The 19,269-nt window shown below is 53.7% G+C and overlaps 1 protein-coding gene across 2 annotated transcripts; it reads left to right on the forward strand.

The window, feature by feature from the left end:
• The first annotated feature begins 5,261 nt into the window (after positions 1-5,261).
• On the forward strand, positions 5,262-19,061 carry LOC133626738 (histone-lysine N-methyltransferase EHMT1-like). Of its 2 annotated transcripts, none has more exons than XM_062007666.1 (11): positions 5,262-5,291; positions 11,447-11,603; positions 12,189-12,309; positions 14,197-14,364; positions 14,753-14,897; positions 15,369-15,446; positions 16,345-16,460; positions 17,180-17,266; positions 17,744-17,819; positions 18,374-18,549; positions 18,814-19,061. In XM_062007666.1, the coding sequence occupies exons 3-11, from the start codon at positions 12,221-12,223 to the stop codon at positions 19,001-19,003; spliced, it is 1,125 nt and encodes a 374-aa protein (XP_061863650.1). In that variant the 5' UTR covers positions 5,262-5,291; positions 11,447-11,603; positions 12,189-12,220; the 3' UTR covers positions 19,004-19,061. The 2 variants fall into 2 exon arrangements, with proteins under 2 accessions (XP_061863650.1, XP_061863649.1); XM_062007665.1 differs by lacking the exon at positions 5,262-5,291 and adding an exon at positions 8,986-9,032.
• The last annotated feature ends 208 nt before the right edge of the window (positions 19,062-19,269 follow it).

The raw sequence follows: 19,269 nt of genomic DNA on the forward strand, positions 1-19,269 counted from the left end.
AACTCATCCTGACAAGGCTGTGTTGTAGCTGTGTGAGACTGTGCAATGGAACGTGCTCCCCAGAGGAGATTTCAGAAGAAGAGCCCTTTCAGTGGTACATTTCTGTTTTAGATGGGCAACCAATCAGCCAGAGCTTCAAACTGCATTATAGGTACTTGAAGAAAGTTTCTTTTCAAGCAGCACTGATACCTGAAGTTGTACCAGCTGCTGAATTGTGGAAGTTGCCAGGATTGTCCTTTTTTGTACCCAGAGCAGGACAGGGTGTGTGGTGCTGTACATTTCAGTAGGTGACACAGCATGCAGACAGTAACTAGAGATCTGTGCTAGTGGGTTGCATCATGTTATGGTTCAAATGCTTACATGGTGCCTGCTGCTAGGTTCTATACTTGGTTATGTGTTACAGCAGTGTGCAACAGAGAGTTATTTTCCAGAGGAAGCCACTGAGTGACTGATTATTCAGGTTATGGAGGTTTAGTCATAAGAGCTCTTTCCAATGGTGGAAGCCACTCCTTAAGCAGTGGGTACATGTGTGTGACCAACCAAGACCAGGGAAGTGGAGGGAGAGGCACGTTCCCCTAATTGCTTTCTAGTTCTAAAAGCTTTGTCTGGAATTTGGGTTCTTAGTTACTGATTTGTTCCTGCAGCCACGGTGTGTTCCCTGCAGCCTTTCAAACCCTAAGAGTGAAGAGAAGCTGAAAACACCATGAAGTTTCCTCAATTTCTGCTGTAAAGACAGGAACCTGGTAGAAGTGGGACCAGGCCCTTTGGGGAGGTGTATCTTATGCCATCAGGTGTGTGTGCTTTGCAGTTCTTCAGAACAAGTCCATTCCAGACATTTTGGAAGGAAACCTGCCACTTGCACGCTTCTGTGTGTCCCAGCCATTCCCAGACTGTGATGTACAGCGTCACTATCTGGGGAGTTCTGAAATCGCTTTGGGAATATTTGTCATGTGTGGAGCCAAAATAGCATTTATCAGCTTTCCAGCTGTTTCCCCTCACCTAAGAAAGCCTTTTCTGCTCCTTTTTGTGTAGGGTAAGTATAACTTCAGGGCAGGAAGATGAGCGAATCCCTTTTCTGTGATGGTACAGTGGAAAAAAGGCAGGATCGTGGACACCATGAATCTCCCATCTGTAAAGCATTGCAGAATTCTACAGAAAAAGAGCTGTGTGCAAACAGAAACACATCTGTGCCGTCTTTCTAACTCCCAGATATGTCACACTGGTGCTGTCAAAGTTGCTGGCATCCATTTCAGTTCTTTGCTGCATTACTGGTTGCAGCCAGTAACTCTAACACTTGTCTGACTCCATTTGTGTACTGAACTGAATCATTTGAGCTCTGCAGGCATTTAATACATTGTAAATATGATTAAATTGTTGGAAACAGCAGCTGCTTGGCTGTAGGAGCCCAAGTTGCAGTTTCTTTTCATTCATGTGCTGTGCTTGGTCTGGGCTGCTTTGCTCTGACCTGTTGCATCTAATTTCTTCACACAAGTGCTGACTTTGATCACATTATGGAGAGAGGCTGTGAACTTGACCTCCTTCCATCCCAGAGTGGATCATGGTTATGTGCTTCCCTGCTGGCTGCTCTGAGGAAACTCACCCCCACAGGCTGTACGATGTGACCCGGATGCTCAAATCCAAACACGAGGACAACTTGGTATGGACTGGACCAATCTGTTGTGCTACATCGTCTTCTGTCCTGCAGGAAGCCCATAGATGCCATTGTAAGCCAATATCCCACCTAGACTGTCATAAACCAGAAGTCACCTGAGCTCATCTGAAGCCTCTTGGGTGCAGCTTTACAGCTCGGCAAGCAAGAGGGAGATTTTCAGTAGCGTGTTCAGCCCTTAGGCAAGGACAGCTGTGACAAGCCCTTTTGTGCTGGTGACACTGCAGTCTCTGTGGCTTCAGAATAAGTGCACTGGCAGTTTTCCATGTGTCTACTGTCAGCTTGGAAACAAGATCTGAAAGGGAGGATACTGTTGGGTGTGCTGTCCAGCTCTTTTCCATTAACTAGAGTGATACATTTTCTCTTGCTGTTCAGTGTTCTGTGGACATTTCAGTTGGAGGCAAATCTCTCACGAGCTCCATGTGCAGATTCATTTCTTTTCAAGGTCTGTCCCAAACTGTTGAACCTCCTGTGCTGTTTTCTGTCTAGTGCATCTAAATCCTCTGGCATGTCTTGGCTCAGCTTATTGTATGAAGGTATATTTAGAACGGGGATGCTATTTTCTTTCCTTTTTCCTGCTACTGGGTGTTTAGTCAGTGTGTGTAAACCATTAGAATTAAATGCAGGGCTTCAGGAGCAGGAATTTGACCCATGGTGGACATTAGTTTCTGGAGAGCTTCCCCTAGTGATTTAAAATACATTCTTTTCCGCTTAGAGACAGAGGTGTCACAGATGCATTACCAGCTGTTATCCTCAAGATGTGCTTGTAATCCTTGTAACGTGGTCTGTTGTCCTCAGCAAGCCACCTGCTTGCTCTTGGTTCCCCTTCTTCAGGCTGTAAAGCTCAAGACATCAGTAGTTTGAGGATGACCTGTATGTCAAGGCCTACTGGTTCAAATCCACCTCTTCTCGGGGACCTTTCCTGTGCAACAGCAGTGCTTTGGTATCTGTGAAATGAGCTCATAGTTCCAGTCCAGTCCAATTCCCCTCAATACCTGTTTGTATGACAACAACCTGTGCTACGGCAGGTCTGGTTTAGGGTGCAGCCCCTCTAAGTGGGATTGCAGTCAGTTGCTCTTGCCACACGAGGCTGTGTGAGGCTTTTGGGTTTGTTACAGTTTTGCTCTTTCTATTCCAGTGAGTGCTTTGGAAATGGTCTGGCCTGGTCAAAAGAAATTGTGATTCCATGTTCTGCAATGGCTTTTCTGCAGATGTGTGAGATCCCCTGGCAAAGCACAGCCAGGCTGAGCTCATTGTTCATCCCTCTTTTGCTTCTCATGTCTCAAAGAGCCCATCAGCCTGCTCAAGAGCAGTGAGTGTAGGAGAGAGATGTGTAGAGCAGCAACTCCCAACCTCCACTCAGCTCCCAAAAAAGACAAGCCATGGAGCAGATCTGCTGAAGCTGATGGGAACAGTTTGACCTTTTTGTTGGGTCAGGGTCCCAGTTGGTACAGAGTATACTGCACATTTCTTACCCAACTGTTCTCCCCCCAGAATTGTGTGTGTGTTCAACTGTTGCCACTGGAGTGGGCAGTGAGGACAGAGCAGGGGAATGATACACCCAAGGAATTGGGTGAGTGCATTGTTATCTCTTTGAGTCTCAGATTGTTATGAAGAGTATGAATGAAAAAGCATAAGTGTGCCACTTGCTGCAATGGTAGAAGGTTGTACTTTGACCAGACCAGAGTCCTTTACAGAGACATGGAAGCGTGTCTGTAGCTGACAGGAATGTTTTTCTCTGTCAATCCCATCTATGCCAAGATATAGGTCCCCTCTATAGGGACCTATAGAGATTATAAAGCCCAACCCTCTGCTAAAGCAGATCCACCAAGATCAGGCCACACAGGGACACGCCCAGGTGAGTTTGTAAAGGCACCTGAGAAGGAGCCTCCAGCCCCTCCCTGGGCAGCCTGGGCCAGGGCTTCCTCAGCCTCACACTCAAAAGCTTTTCCTTGTGTTTATGTAGAACTGTTTGTGTTCCAGCTTTTGCCCGTTACCCTTTGTCCTGTCACTGGAGACAGCAGAAAAAAGTGCCATCCCATCCTCTTGACATCCAGCTTTGAAATCCTGGTAAGTGCTGATGAGATCTCCCCTCAGTCTTCTGTCGGCTGAACAGTCCCTGGTCCCGCAGCCAAGGTCTGCCTGTCATGCTGATGGTGTGTGTGAAAGAACACTTGCAGAGGCCTTGTCTGAGAAGGCAGCTACTCTGAGAGGTCCTTGGCATAAACCAAGTTCCCTTCCCTTGTAAATATGCAAAGGAGCATCTGGGATGACAGGAGAGTCACCCCTGAATGAACACAAAGTGAGTCCCAGCTCCCACGCCTGCAGCAGAAAGGTCCATCCCTCCCAGCAGGGTTGGAGGGCAGGTCTGCACCTTGAGCAAAGCTCCCTGAGCAGGGAGGAACAACAGCCACCTCTCAGCAGCTCAGTCTTCCTGAAAGCTTCTGCAGGTTACTGCTGGGTCACATCCAAGCAGGAAATGTCAGGCTGGGGCAGGGAGTGGGGGCCGTGCAGGAGATGTGGCTGCAGCTCTTGTTCCTCAGACACTTTCTAGAACTGTGGGGTCAGAATACGGCCCAACAAACCAAACATCTCTTTCCTATGGTAAAACATCTCTTTCATTGCTGGTAGAGCAAATACCTCTTCATGCAATCTGATCAGGTGCTCAGTTTGTCACCTGCATGTGGAGTTTTCTGTTTCCTCCTCAATGTTTTCTTTGTCCGCAGTTGCTGATGTGACCCTGCTCCTCAGGCCCTGTGGCCATATCAGCTTCTTGCTGACATCCCTGTGACCCGGGTGATGGTGGTGATGACACTGGCAATGTTTCCCTTCCAACGGGCTGAGCTCATTGGAGCCTGACCCACAAGCTGGAGATCCTGAAGGAAGACAGGGAGAGCCTGATGGACAAAATGAAGAGGAGTCGTGCTCTTGGGGAGGAGCTGGAGCTCTTGATCAGCAAGCTCTGCAGCCCCAGGGAGCTGGCCAAGTAGCAGATGTTCCCTGGCGATTTGGAGGTGGTGGTGACACTCTGGCTGAAGCTCTCAGGACGCCTGGCTCGTGTGGAGCCCCTTCTGAGCAGCCTGGGGGAGATGCCCCAGCGCAGAGCGGGTCGGTGTCTGCACAGCCCCGGCGTCTCGGCCTGTGTCAGGGTGCAGGGCAGCAGCAGTCCCGAGGCCGTGCTGCTGTGAGCTGGGCCCTGCAAAGGCTCACAGGCAGGCAGGTGGCTCAGTGCTTCTGTGCAAGCAGCAGAAGAGGTGCTTCTGACCCTGGGAATCTCCGTCCCAGCTTGTAGAAATGTCTCAGGTGCTGCAGGTGTTGCTTCAAACAGAGGGTGTCTGGCTGGGACAGCAGTGTGTGGGAAAAGTGGTTTGACCCCAAACCTGTCTTTATGGGCTTCCCTCCAGCTGCACCTCATTTCTCTCAAGATCATCCCATCCCCACAAAGGCCCCCTCAGGCATCACAGTGTCCCTGCTCACCTCAGAGCCACCCACTTCCAAGAGCTGCCTGCCTGGGACACAGCATCAGCATCAGCATTGTCCCAGGAACAATGGACAATGCTGCAGTGACAATGCCAAGAGTTCCTGAAATAGGTGGAGCCTTTGGAGGAGGAGAGGCAGCTTGGTAAGGAGGGAGTCAGAGCAAATGAGGGGATCAGTCCTGAGCTGGGGCTGTGACATTCCCTAAACTGGGGCTGAGCCTGAGTGGAGACACAACCCTGGCTGCTGAGCATCCCCTTGGTTGAGCGTTACAGCTGCGTTGGGCTTAGAGTCCTGCTGGGCTTTAGGTTAAATCCTGTCTGTTTAGGGTTAGGACTGGGTTGGGGTCGCATTGGGATTTTGACTGGGTCAGGATGAGGTTAAATCTATCTATTTGAGGTTAGGCCTGGGTTTGTACCCCCTGGGATTGGGACTGGTGTAGGATGAATTGAACTGCTGTATATGTAGGGTTAGGACTAGGTTAGGATGTTGGGGTTTCAGCTAGGTTAGACTGAGTTCAAATCCTGCCCATTTAGGACTATGAATGGTGAATTTTTAAAGCACTGCTGGGTTTTGGGCTGGTTCAGTGTTAAGTCATGTCAGATTGATTTAAGGTTTAAGCTGGTTTTAAGACCCTATGGAGGTTTCATTTCCAGGATAACTTAAGGTGTGTATATTTAAGGCTCTGTCTGTGTGAGGGTCAGGATCCTGGTTGGGCTTGGTTAGGGTTAGGTGAAGTCTGTGCTTCCACCAGAGGCATCCTGAGCTCTGTGCCATCAGCACTGTGCAAGGAACAAGGATGTCAGGATCAGTCCCTGCTGGAGAGCTGGTACCCAAATACGTTGCTCTTCTTCAGCACATCAGCCCCGTAGCTGTGCTGGGGTGTGGGTGAGCGACCACAGGGTGGTTAATGGGGACTGTCCTTTGCCCTTGACTTGAAGCCAGGTCCCTAGTGGAACATGACCCTGACAAAAGACAACAAGGGCTGGTTGGGCTTTAGGAGCTCATTAGATAGTTGTAGTTTGGCTTTTTGAGTGTTGTTAAAGAAGGCAGAAGATGGAATGTAATCAGAGCACTCCAAGTTTTTCCATGCCAACCCCCATTGCTTGGGGTGTGTGTGGGGGGATGTGTGTCTGTGTGTCTGTGTCTTTGTGTGTCTCTGTGTGTGTGTGTCTGTGTGTCTGTGTGTGTGAGTGTGTATGTGTGGAAAGTGCCCGAGGGAAGGGGGAGGTAACCTGCAGCAGAGACTGGAAGTGGAGGCAACTTCAACATACAGATGTCAGTCTTCAGTGTGTGGTTGCAGGAGAGTCATTTGGATCAATCCCTGTGGGAAGTACCTCCAAGTTCTCAGCAGGCAAGAGAGATGGAGAGAGCTGGTGCCATGCCACATGGAGCTGCGTGACTGGGCTATGTATCACTCTCCTAGCTCTAACTCCTTCTGCACCTCTCCTCTGGAGTGCCAGGAGGAGAGAAAGGTTCACAGGGTGTGAGGAACATCCCGTTCTGAAGCCAGGGAGCTTTCTCTTGCTGGATAAGGAGAGCTGTCAGCTCCCACAGCCTTTGCTAAGATTTGAGATTTGGACTCCACCTTCTGCAGGAAGATTTGTGGCTTTTACTTGAGCTTTATGGGCTGGGAAGAGAATTTGCCCTTCTCAATACCTTGACTGGTATCTAATCTAATATCTATATCTAATATCTTTATCTAATTTACAGCAGAGTGGAACTTTCCCAACTGCAATTGGCTGTTTCCTCTCCTGCTCTAAAGGTGGCTTTTCCTATCATTGTTCACACCCTGTGACATTGCTGAGAGTTTCTCCTGCTCTGTAGTTTTCCAGAAGCACCAGTGGACTCATCTTTATCAGCTCCTGAGGAGCATTAGGGTCACGCTGTCCCTGGGCAATGGGAGCCGTAATAGTCACAGTCTGGGATTGATTTTCAAGCCAGAAGGAATTAAGTTGCTGTTTGGGTGCGTGGTGACAGTGTGAGCACAGGTGCCCGCGGTGTCTTTGCTGCAGGAACGGTGTGAGGCGTGCGAGCGGCGCTGCGCTGCGCTGCGCTGCGGGGGCGGCGCGGGACGGGCGGCAGCCGGAGCTGTCCCTGGGGCCGCTGTGCCCGCGCTCGCCGGCGGCCGCTGGCAGTTGCCGCCCCAACGGCGAGTTGCGGCCGCTCGTCCGGGGGCTGCTGCCGCGGCTCCTGCGGAGCGTCCGAGCGCTGTAAGAGAGCGAGAGGTCCCTGCGCTGCCCCGCGTCGCCCTGCCGAGGGGTCCCGACATGCTGTCCTGGCTGGCTGAGCTCTCCTCCGCTCTGCGGCGGGAGCTTTCCCGGTGCTGTAAGTGAGAATCGCCCCTCCTGGAGCTCCTGGCCATCGGCCCTACCTGCTCTGCCGGCCCCCTGGGGCAAAACTCTGGCTGGCCGTGCCTGGGATGCTTTTCCTCTCTGGCCTCTGGAGGGAAAAGCACAGCGGGAGTCCCTAAGAGCAGGTCCATGGCACCACCTGGCTGATGGTGCCAGTGAGTTGTTGTCACTGCTGCTGGCCTGGGGAGCTGATGGGTTGTCATGTCAGAATCCTTCCTGCGAGTGCACGGCGTTCATTCTGGACTGGGTTTCATCTCAGGTCTGCAATGCCTGCTGGCATTGATTGATGGGGGAGCATGGAAATGTTGGGAAGGGAGCTCAGAAAGGAATCTGCTGTTCTCCCCACGTGTGAGCTTCAAGGCCCTTCTTCCCAGGACAACCACTCCTCCCAGTCCAACAGCCCAGGGGATGGGGGATGGGGGTTGGGGTCAGTTCGTTACAGATGGACGTTGCCGCTGCTGCTTCTCAGGGGGAGGCCTCCTCACCCTTCCCCCTGCCACAGTGTGGGGTCATGTCAGAAACCTTTCTGTGAGTCCATGGTGTTCAGACTTGGCTGTGGTCCATCTCAGGTCTGCAATGTGTGCTGGGAAAGATTGATTGCTGGGGAGCATGGAAATGTGTGGAAGGGAGTTCAAAAAAGAAGCTGCTGTTGTCCCCACGTGTGAGCTTCTGGGCAGTCTGCAGGAATCTTGCTGTGTTTGAGCCCTGTGGTTGTTTTAGTCTAGAGTGGCTTTCCAAGTGCTGGTGGTGGTTTAGCCCTGGCTGGGTGCCAAGTGCCCACCAAGTCGTTCTATCATTCTCCTCCTACACTGGACAGGAGAGAGAGAAATGTATCAAGAGGCTCCTGACAGAACATAAGGACAGGGAGATCACCCCAAGCAGCTTCAACTTGGGGAGAAATGGTTTGATTTATTAATGAATAATCAGAACACAGCAAGGAAAATGGGAAATAAAACCTGAATCCTAAAACACGTCCCTGACCCGAGGGGAGTCCTTCTGTCCAGGACTCCCACTCCTCCCTGTCCAACAGCCCAGGGGATGGGGGATGGGGGTTGGGGTCAGTTCATTACAGATGGACGTCACCGCTGCTTCTTCTCTGGGGGAGGCCTCCTCACCCTTCCCCCTGCCACAGTGTGGGGTCCCTCCCACGGGAGACAGTCCTCCAGGACCTTCTCCAGCGTGGCTCCTTCCCATGGGCAGCAGTTCTTCATGAGCTGCTCCCACAGGGTACAGCCCTTCACAAGCTGCCCCAGCGTGGGTCATCCACGGGGGAAACTGTCCTTCAGGAGCAGACTGCTCCAGCGTGGGTCCCCCTGAGATCACAAGTCCTGGCAGCGAACCTGGTCTGGCCTGTGCTCTTTTCTGCACAGGTGCCCAGGTCCTGCCAGGAACTTGCACTTTCTCCTCTCATCCTCCTTCTGCTCCCTCCTTCTGCAGGGTTTCATGTCACAGCTGAAGATGCAAGTGCTGCAGAACAGCAAGCAGAGGAAGGAAAAGCAGAAGTAGATGGTGACCCCAACATTTCCTGTGAGGTCAGTGAAGCTGGTGGCCAGCCAGAGCCAGCTGAGATACACTGCATTCCATAGGAGAGCAGAAAGGGGCGTTTCTGAAGGCCATGCTGAGCCTGGGAAGCAAAGCCATATGAAAGCAAATGACTTTACACAGAGTCTGCAGCAAAGCATCCCTCTCATGCACTCCAGGAGAGCCCAGAGCACCCACAGCAGCAGCAGCTGCAGCCACACTGGCTGCTGGGAATATCCATCACCAGGCTGGGGGTGGGGTTAGGCATTGCCTCTCCTGCTCTTTGGACCTTGACTTCAGCGTTAGCAATGGTGGCTTTTCAGCGTCCACGTCCCTCCTGCTATTTCTTCTCTTCCTGCAGAGGGACAGAGGTGTTAAAACAGAGTCTCAAGGCCACCCTCAGCTCTCTTCCTCCGTGTGGGTCTAAATACATAATTGAGCACATACCTTGTGCAACAGATCCATGAGAGACACTAAAGGGCCTTTCTCTCTTGGCTCTGTTGCTCATCATCTGTCTGCTGAAAGCCAGAGCTGCTTGTGAAACAAAGCAGACTTCTTCTGAGTTGCACCAAGGACATTAAGGATGACACGTGAACTTGAGGCTTCTTCTAAGCTTGGAAGCTGTCAAGAAACTGAGGTGTCAGGCAACTGGCTTGCATTGCTCTACCATTACAGTGGCAAACCAGATCATGTTCTCTCTCGGTGTCTGTTGCCCACAGTCATGCAACTTGTTCCGAGACCTTCACTGGTGGATTTGCCATCCCTGACTAGAACAGAGCTCTGTGTTTTTGTTTAGGAATGAAAAGGAGACGTGAGGTCACCTGGTGTGTTGATGTTGGAGTGAGGTGAAGAGAAAGGTGGCTTTCAGGGTTGGTGCAGTGGATTGCTGTCAGCTACCAGTGTATTATGGACAAGACAATGGCAAGTGGTGCTCAGCTATCCCCCAGGTGTTGCAGCACAGCAGTGATATGATGGGAAGGTCTCCAAGCTGTCAATTGCTGTGGCCTGGGGGAGGGTGTGAGAGCCAGTGATCCCTTTAAGCAGTGTTGCAATTGAGTCTCTGATGCTGGGGCTGGTGAAGTGCTTGGGGTTGCTACTGCTGTTGCATCTTGTGTTCATCTTCTGGAGCCAGGCAGGTGGCAGCTGCAGGGCAGGTCCTAATGGGGATGTTGGTGAGGTTATTGTCTCCATGGGGAGAAAAAGAGAAAGAAAGAGTACAGGGTCTAGTGAAATAGAGCTGTCCCTCTGACTGTCAGCTTGCCTGAACTTCAAAGGTCACCCGTCCATGGGTCCCATATGCGCAGGGGCTGACTGAGACCTGTGGATTCCATGTGTGTGTGAGCTTGGCTGCAGTTCAATATCTCCTGTGGGAAATCTCCTTCAGGAGCGGCAAGGCCATAGAGTGGCACCGGACTTCTTGTGCAGAGGATTCCCTGCAGAGGGAGGTAGAAAGTGACTGAGTGTTGTGCAGTGCTTTCAGTTTGGTGTTGGATTGGTTGTGCTGGTGCTGGTGACCGGGCCGTGCTGCTGAAGGTGCTGCCCCAGCTGCTGAGCACAGCCTGCAGAAAGAAGCCTGCCAGTGCCAGGTCCCCATCAGAGGGATTTCTGTCAGGAGGTTTGTGGTTGGAAGTGGTTTGAGCTGCCCTGTTCAGTTGTGAGGGATGTGTGCTGCTCCCTTCCCCTGGAGCTGCTGGATGTAGGAGGGGACAGGAGCCAAGAGGGGTATCTCTGCCTGGCAGAGTCCACACCTCTAAAGGATGCTGGTTCAGAAACCCTTCACAGGCTTGCAGCCTGGTTGAGGAACATCTGCCCTTAAGGACAGTGTGCCTGGCAGCCTAGAGGGCCATGCTCTTAGAGAATAAGTGACTGCCCACAAATGGGTGCAATTGGCATCAAGTCACACTGGAAGCCCAGCTTAGAGTGGGCAGCCTTTGGTCAGCCTGGGCTGTGGCAAATGCTGCCCCAGAGGAAGGATCCCTTCCCATTGCTGCCTGCTCTTCTGCAACGTGTCTGCAGGGCTGGTGTCACACGTGCTGGACGTGACAGCCGCGCTCGAGGCACGTGTCAGGGAACAGCTGTCTCTGATGCACTTGTTTGCCTTCTCCAGAGCCAAACAAATGCCTGTGTCAATAGTGTCTGATCCTTTTAATGATCTGTGGCTACTCTGGACCTGCCAGTCTACTTCTGTGAGGTGGCCACTCACCCTCCAAGGCAGGAGCCTTCAGGAGGGGAAGGAGCAGCAGCCTGGGAGTCGCTTGGAGTTGTTTGGCAAAGTTCTGTGCCGGAGGAGGGTCTGTGTGCTTTTGCTTTGAATGTGTGGTGCTGTCTTCCATGGAAGTGATTATAGTTGAGAGAAAGGCATTGCATCTCTTTGCTGATTGTGTTTCAATGCAGAAGCTCAATGTAACTGCAGGTTGTTTTCCAGAATGCAAGTCAAGACTCCACACCAAAGGAATCCCAGGAGGAATGCAGCAAAACCATCCTGGAGGTTGGGAAGCCAGTGCCATTGCCCTGTCTGCCAGGCCTTCAGCAGTCAGGGCCTGGGAACCAGAGCTATGTGGCCCCCCTGAAGTCCCAGACAGGTAAAAAGGACAGAGTTAAAATCCCTCACAGCACCCACCTCCCAAACGTGTGTCTGTGTGGTTGAGTGGAGGGTGAGGCAGGTTAGCAGGGACTGAATTCTCTGCTGGCACCTTTTGCTCACTGAATCTCTCCAGGGTTTCCTTTCCTGCTGGTGTCAGCAGGGCTGCTGCCACGGACCTGGTTGGACAGATGTCATTTTGTGCAGCCACTTCTCTGCCAGTGGCCTGTCAGTATCTGTTGGAGTGAGTTGGCTTCTGTTCAGCCTCCTGCGGCATCAGCAGCGCTGCCAAACACGGGTAATGGAAGGAGTTGATCCTGTGTGTGGTGGTGTAGGGGCCAGAAGGAGTCTGTGGAGGATTCTCAGGGTTGCAGTGGGTTCTGCACTGACAGAAAGTTCTTGGTGTGTTGGCACGGGGGTGTGTGTCACCTTTTGGTTGACTTGTCAATCAGCTCGTTGGAGTGGGAAGCGGTTTTCTCAGATCGTGCCCTCCAACGTGATTCCCCCCAGGACAGCCTCTCCTCTGCAGCTCTTCATCTTGCCATTGCTGAGCAAACTTGGGGTTTGTTTTTCTTCTGTTTTCCAGCTGCTGCAGTGTCTGAGAGGAAAAGACGGAGAATGGGAAGGTCCAGCCTTGTGCCCAGGAAAAAAAGCAGAGGCTTAAAGCAGAGAATGGCTGACATGGAGAAGAGCTCAGCAGGCACAGGGTGAGCTGGGGCAGAGGCTGTGAAGACAGGAGGGCTTCAGGAGTGAAAGCCATCCCTTCCTTCTGTTGCTAGGGATGGAATACCAGTGCAGTGAGTTGATGCTGCCAGGTGTGCTCAGTGACAAGGACATTCATGCAGTACCTGGCTGTAGCTGCTGACTTGCACCACTGGGCACGGGTGTAAAGGGAGGGTGAAAACACAGAGGAGAAGACAAATGGAGCCATCCCTGCGTGGGACAGTGCTCTGACCTCCTGTCCCGTCTCATCTTGTTCTGGTGGCTTTTATGACTTGCCCCACACTCCTGGGTTTCCTGTAGCACAGGAGCATCCCACTGTAATCACAGGGCACTGCAGCTACTTTCTGGGGCAAGTTCTTAGCAAAGGCTGTAAAATAGATTGGTCTGTGTTTTGGCTTCACTGAAGAGTATCTGTGTTTCAAATCTATTGCCTTTCCTTCTTTGGCAGAAGATCCACACTGTTGTGTATTTTGAATGGTTCTATTTTCCAAAGCCTGACCCAGGCACCAGTTGAAGCAGCTCTGGAAAGTGTCCTGCTTGTCCTGGGCTCTGAAAAGGAAGAAAAGGACTGAGGGGTCTCTCCAGCTGCCAGCAAATGTACTTCACCTAGAGAAAGCTGAGATGTAGCTTCTCTGGGTTTTGGCAGCCCCCTGAGCTTTCTGTGCTCACTTCAGACCCACCTGGGTCACCAGCAGGTGTCACTGAAATCAGGAGGAAAGTTCTCCACAGCACTGAGAGCTGACCAGCAGGCAAGTGCTGTGTTTGGGCCCAGGCCACTGGGGGATGGCCCCTCCTGTTCCATACAGATGGACCAACCTGCCTGCAGTAGGGACACAGATTTGCTCCATTTCCCAGACCTACTTGTCATCTTGAGGCCATCGTCACACGTGCGGTTTCAGTCTCTGAGGGGCTTCTGTGAGGGGCTTTGGTGGCTCATAGTGATGTCTGGTGCTTGGGTAAGAATGTCCTTTGGCTGGAGGCTCTACATGGAAGGTGTTGGTTCCTTCTTTCCAAGTCAAGGTTTAGCTTCTCTGGCTTAGGGGTGAGATGGGCGAGAGACACTGGCTTTCCTTCCCTCTTCTTTCTGTTTCTTCATCCAGCCATGGCAGTATCCCTTTGTCTTTGGTGTTTCACCCCTTGGCTCTAGCCAAGACTGTGTTTCCTGCCTGCCTGGGCTGGGGGAGCTCAGCTTCTGGCCTTTTCCAGCATGTTTGTTCACGTCTGTCACACCTCTCCTGTGTTGATGCCGATTGTTTTGTTTCTCTGCCTTCCCCTTGTCCCTCCTTTCAATGTGGCTGCTGGCTGGCAAGCTCAGGAGAAACTGTGTCCTGCCTTTGGCATTGAAGCACAAACCCAAGCTGGGCTGGGAGGCTTGTTTCTTCGTTGTCCTGCTCCTGGGGGCAGTGGCTCTGATCCCTGAGCTGCTGCTGCCAGAGCTGCTGTCAGAACGATAAGAAACGGTGGAGTGTTGCTGGAGGCTTGGGCAGAGGATTTGAGGGGCTGTGCTCAGCCTGGGCTTCCCAGCAGGAAGGCCTCAGGCATCCTTCATTCAAGCTGTTTTTTCCCCCAAGCTAGCAGGGAATAAGACGGTACTAGGGCTTTTCCTTTCCTTCATGACTGCTCTGAATAAAGCCCCATGTGCACTCTCCAAAGGCTGGTGAGTATGAACAAGGGCCAAGTCCAACAGCAGCTTCCCATGGGCCGCTTCTCTTTGCAGCCTGCTCTTTCCAGCCCACCTCTTTGCCTGTGATTATATAGTGCTGCAGCCTCTTCCTTGTTGCTGAAGGGCTGGCTGGAGGATGGGATTCAGCTGATGTTCCTCTTGCACGCTTTCTCATGGGGAATGCTGCTTCTCTCTTGCTCTTTTGCAGTCTCTTTGATTCTGTTGGCTTGGATGTCAGTTTAAAGAACACGGAGAGTGAGACTCCAGCCCAGTGCACTGGCCTGAGCTCTGAGGTCTGGGTGGCCCTGGAGACAAAGAAGACTCTTGAAGAAACATCTAATGAGAGGCCTACCCAGACAGAGAAGGTGCTGAGCAGGTGAGAAGATGGCTGGCTTTGCTTGTGGGTCACGAAACAGAGCCCTTGGCACGGGAGAGGCTGGGAGCCTGGCTTAAGACAGCACTGCAAGTGCTTGCTCAGCTTTTGACAGGGCTGTGGAGGGCAGTTTGTGCTTTGCAAGAGCTCAGCACCTGTTGATTCAGAGCGTGGCTTGTGAGGTCCTGCTCCAAATGGGAATATTCCCGAGCACAAAGAACGATCTGTAAGGCAGGGTGGGGACAAAGGAACCCTGTTGTGTCCTGAATGGCTTTCAGGCTTTGACTGCTCCGTGATCCCAGGCAGTAACGCTGGGCCAGGATGGCACTGGAGGGGCCCATGGCTCTGGGGAGCTTTCCTTGTGTGACACTTCTCTTTGTGCCCCTGGCAGAGACATCTCCCGGGGTTACGAGCGGGTCCCGATTCCCTGTGTCAATGCTGTGGACAGTGAGCCGTGTCCCAGCGACTTCAAATACATTGTGAAGAGCTGCTTCACCTCCGCAGTGGCCGTTGACAGCAACGTCACTCATTTACAGGTGAGGCTGCTGTGTGTCCTGTGTGTTGTCCTGCCCTGGGCTGTGCATTCAGAGGTGCTGCAGTGCACTGCAGCTCAGAGTGGGGTTTCCATTCCAGATGGGATTGTCTGGTCCCAACGTTGCCAGCAAATTGCAGCTGGGGCCGTAGCCCAGCTCTTGCCGTAGGAGACAGGTTCTGCTGGTCTTTGTTTCCGAGCCCTGAGCCATGCTCTGAGCTCAGCCGTGTGCTGTAGCATCAGACATGTGGCGCTGGCTGCTGTGGCTCCTGTTCAGCCTTCTGCTCTGTTCTGTGTCTGGAGAGTCAGTGAGTTGTTTGGGGCCCCTCCTCGTGCTGTCGCCCTCTGAGCGCAGCGTCCGACCGAGGTCTCCACTGTGATACCAAAGTCCTCCAAGGGCTGAGGGCTGTGAGAGCAGAGGTGAGGAAGTGTGGGGTGAGGGTGAGCCTGTCTGAGCCCTTGTCTCCTGTTGCAGCGCTGCGCGTGTGCGGACGACTGCTCCTCCAGCACCTGCGTGTGTGGGCAGCTCAGCGGGCGCTGCTGGTACCGGCAGGTGAGGACACAGAAGCGTCTCTTGGGTCAGAGCAGCGCTTGGAGCTGCCACTCGCAGCCTTGGGGCTGGATAAGAGCGCCTTCCAAACAGCTCCTGGCACAGCAAATCTCTCCCTGTTGGAAAATGCCTCAAGTTGCAGTCTCAGCTCAGAGGGGTGTGTGGCAAGAACAAGAGTGAACTCAGGGAAGCTGCTGCTTGTTATTGGAGAGTGTTACTGCCATGGGAACCCAGCCATCAATGATGGCCACATGCTAGAGAGCATGTAACAACCCTTCTGTGAAATCAGCTTCCGTTTGTGAAGCACACAGCAAAAGCTGCCATATGTAAACCAGGGGAGGGGAGAGCAGAGGCATTCTGCCTGCTTCACTTTGTTGTGATCCTTGGGGATGAGGGCAAAGAAAAGGTGTCTTAACTGCAGTATTGCCAGAAGCCTGGTTGAGTTTGGGTAAGTGCTTTTGGAGCTTTGGGGGAGTGTTGTTTGGGAAGAGAATGTGGTTCCCAGAGCTTGGGAGCACTGGGCTAGTGCTCGGGAAGTGTCGGCTTTGTTGCAGAGACAGACTGAGCATCAGCTTGTCCCCTGCAGCACTGCAGAATGCTCCTAGTGACGATGCACAGCGTTCTGGTGCTGCACAGGGTGATGCCAGGCAGCAAAAGTGGAGATGGTGCCTTGCTGTTGTCAGCTGTGGGTGGTGGTGGGGAGTGTGCCACAGTCAGGGCAGAGCAAACCCCCTGTATTAGTTGAGGTCTGGTGCTGGTTTGAGGGAGGTCGGGGTGAGGCTCTGCCTTGGGGCTCTCTGGGCTGTGTTTCTACTTGGGCAATCTGTGCTCTTGCTTGCCCTGGTCACAGTGGGTGACAGGAAGAGCCACTAACCCAGTCCTGAATGCCTCTCCATGTCAGGACGGCCGACTGCTGCCCGGATTCAACCAGAGGAACCCCCCGTGTATCGTCGAGTGCAACCCCATGTGCTCGTGCTGGCGAACCTGCAGGAACCGCGTGGTGCAGAACGGGCCCCGGTGAGAGGAGGGGCCAAGCGCAGCTTCCCTTGGCAAGACCAACACCAACCCCTCTGGGCCTGCCATAAACCACAGAGCCCAGAGGGAGCTTTCCCCAGCCCTGGAGATCATTCATCCTGCCCTGAACTCCAGTGCTGGCTGAGCAGGAGGCAGGGTGACTCACAGGATTCTTTCTCTGCCCATACACTCCCTCAGTAAAATGCCACAGAGCAGCTCTTACCCAACAAGTTTGCAGCTGCAGCGTTTCTTCCTTGTGTTGCAGCCAGGGAGCTGGAGATGATGGAGCTGCTCAATGCACTGGCCCTAGCAGAGGGCTAAAGGATCAGAGCACTTCCCCCTGCATCCTGCAGAGCTCTGCTGCCTTCAGTCGCCGTGGCTCTTCCCTGCCTTCCCCCGAGTGCTGCCTGTGCACATGGAAGGGAACTGCTGAGGGTGGGATTCTGGTGTCCCACGTGCCCAGCCCCAGGGAGCACCTTCAGCTGTAGCAGGGGGTTGTGCTGGATGATCTCTGGACCTCCTTTCCAGCCCCCCCCTGCTGTGGCATTCTGTGATTCTGTGCCCAGAGCGGTGCTGGAGTGAGCTCTGTCAGGGCTGGGGATGGAAATGCTCTTGTCTGTGTGGTGATGGGAGGTTGCTGCCTTTCTGCTCCCATCTCTGGGACAAGCCGTTGTCTTCCTGCAGAGGGCTGCCATCAGCATGTTTCCTTTGCTCTTTTGCAGGGTTCAGCTACAGCTGTTCCGCACACGAGAGATGGGCTGGGGCGTGAGAACCATGGAGGACATTCCAGCAGGAACCTTTGTGTGCGAGTGAGTGATTCAGCTCTGGCCCACCCATCCCTGTCCAAAGGCCTGGGGGCTGCTGCCCTTTGCCATCGAGTTGGAACGGAGCCGAACGCTGGCTCTCAGGCAGGAGCTGTTGTAGGCTTTAAACTGGCCCATGGGCTCTGTGACATGGTTTGCAAAGGGTTTCCTGGGTTGCAATAGTGTGGTGAGTTCAGAGCTTCTACACAATGGAATGGGTCACAATAGCTGGGGAAACACAGGAAGGGCAGACACAAGCATCTTGCTTTGGGCTGTGAACAGCACAGACCCTGCAGTGGGGTGCAGGAGAGCCAGGGCCTGAGCCTGGCCATGAACGTGAGGAGAATGGGACTCACGTGCTGATCTTGGCCAACTGCTGTGCCTGGGCCGTTCCCTTCTCTTCCCTCTTCCTACAAGGAGAGATTGCAAGCCAGGGCTGTGATGGCACCAGCCTCTCACTGCTGCCTTCCCCGTGTGCCGCAGGTACGTCGGTGAGGTGATCTCCGATGCCGAGGCAGAGCTCCGTGAAGACACCTACCTGTTCGACCTGGACAACGAGGTGCTGTGTCTGAGGGGTGTGTCGAGGCCAACCCGGGCTCTGGCCTCTCCAGGAGAGCAAAGAGCCCGTTTGCCTCCATCCTGCTGCGCAGCAGGAGCCGAATCCCCCTCTAGAGGAGGGCTGTGACCTCCCTGGCTTTTAGTTAGGAGAGAGTGTGTGTGAGGCGAGGCTGAGGCTGGTTCAGGGGCCACAGCCCAGCAGCGCTGGGCCACCGCGGCACGTGCTGCCAGCCCCGGGTTTGGTGCTCGACAGAGGCTTGTGTGAAAGCCGTTTGGGCAGCCTGAGCTGGGCTGCTCAGGGTTTGTCCCTCGAGTGTGGACACGCAGTGTCGGCTGGGTGGGCTGTCAGCTCTGTAAGTTCCTGGGAAAGAGCTGAGCTGGGAGACTGAGCAGAGCCCGCTGCCTTCTCAAGGGCTGCAGCAGGTCAGGCTGGCAGGGAGCCGAGGCCTGTTGTGCTGGGAGCTGGCCTGTGCTGCCCTGTGCGGGCTGTCTCACAGCAGAAATGTCAGCTTGGGAAGTGCCACCTAAAGCTTAGAAGCAACGGTTTCACTTCAGGCAGGAGACGTGTACTGCATCGATGCGCGTTTCTATGGCAACATCGGCCGCTTCATCAACCATCACTGCGAGCCCAACGTCTTCGCTGCCAGGGTCTTCACATCCCATCAGGACGTGCGCTTCCCCAGGCTGGTCTTCTTCAGCGCGAGGGACATCAGAGCTGGAGAGCAGCTTGGGTAGGTGCCGGCCCTGGGCCGCAGGGAGGATGGAGAGCAGAGGGACGAGCGCTGGGCCGCTGCGAGCTGCTGGGCTCCAGCGCTGTGTTCCCGGGGCCGTGCCCCCGCCGGCACTCGCCATCCCCTGAAGCTTTGCCGAGCCCCAAACGGTGGCGGCGCCGCGGGCTGCCGCCCCCCCCCATCCTGCAGCTCTGGCTGCCCCATCCCTTTGGCTGCCCCGTGCTGCTGCTCTGCACTGAGCCCGGCTCCGTCTCTCTCCCGCAGCTTTGACTACAAGGAGGATTTCTGGGCCGTCAAAGGCAAATCCTTCAGCTGCAAATGCGGCTCTGGCAGGTGCAAGTACACGAGCTGGGTGCTGGCCAAGCGCCAGGCGCGCGCCCTGTCCCGCAGCAGGAAGCCAAAGGAGGCCCCTGTCAGGAGCTGGGCGGCAAAGGCTCCACGGCACAGGCACTGAGTGGGTGTCAACCTGTGTGCTGGGCTTGGCGGGGAGAGGGTGAGCTGTCCCTGGCACTGCAAGGGGCTGTGGGCAGGAGAGAAGAGAGAGAGAGAAGAGAGAAGAGGGAAGAGAGAAGAGAGAAGAAGAGAGAAGAGAGAAGAGAGAAGAGAGAAGAAGAGGGAAGAGAGAAGAGAGAAGAGAAGAGAGAAGAGGGAAGAGGGAAGAGAGAAGAGAGAAGAGGGAAGAGGGAAGAGAGAAAAGAGAGAGAAAGAAGAGAGAAGAGA

The sequence above is a fragment of the Colius striatus genome, chromosome 14, assembly GCF_028858725.1.
Source record: "Colius striatus isolate bColStr4 chromosome 14, bColStr4.1.hap1, whole genome shotgun sequence".
Lineage (NCBI taxonomy): Eukaryota > Metazoa > Chordata > Aves > Coliiformes > Coliidae > Colius > Colius striatus.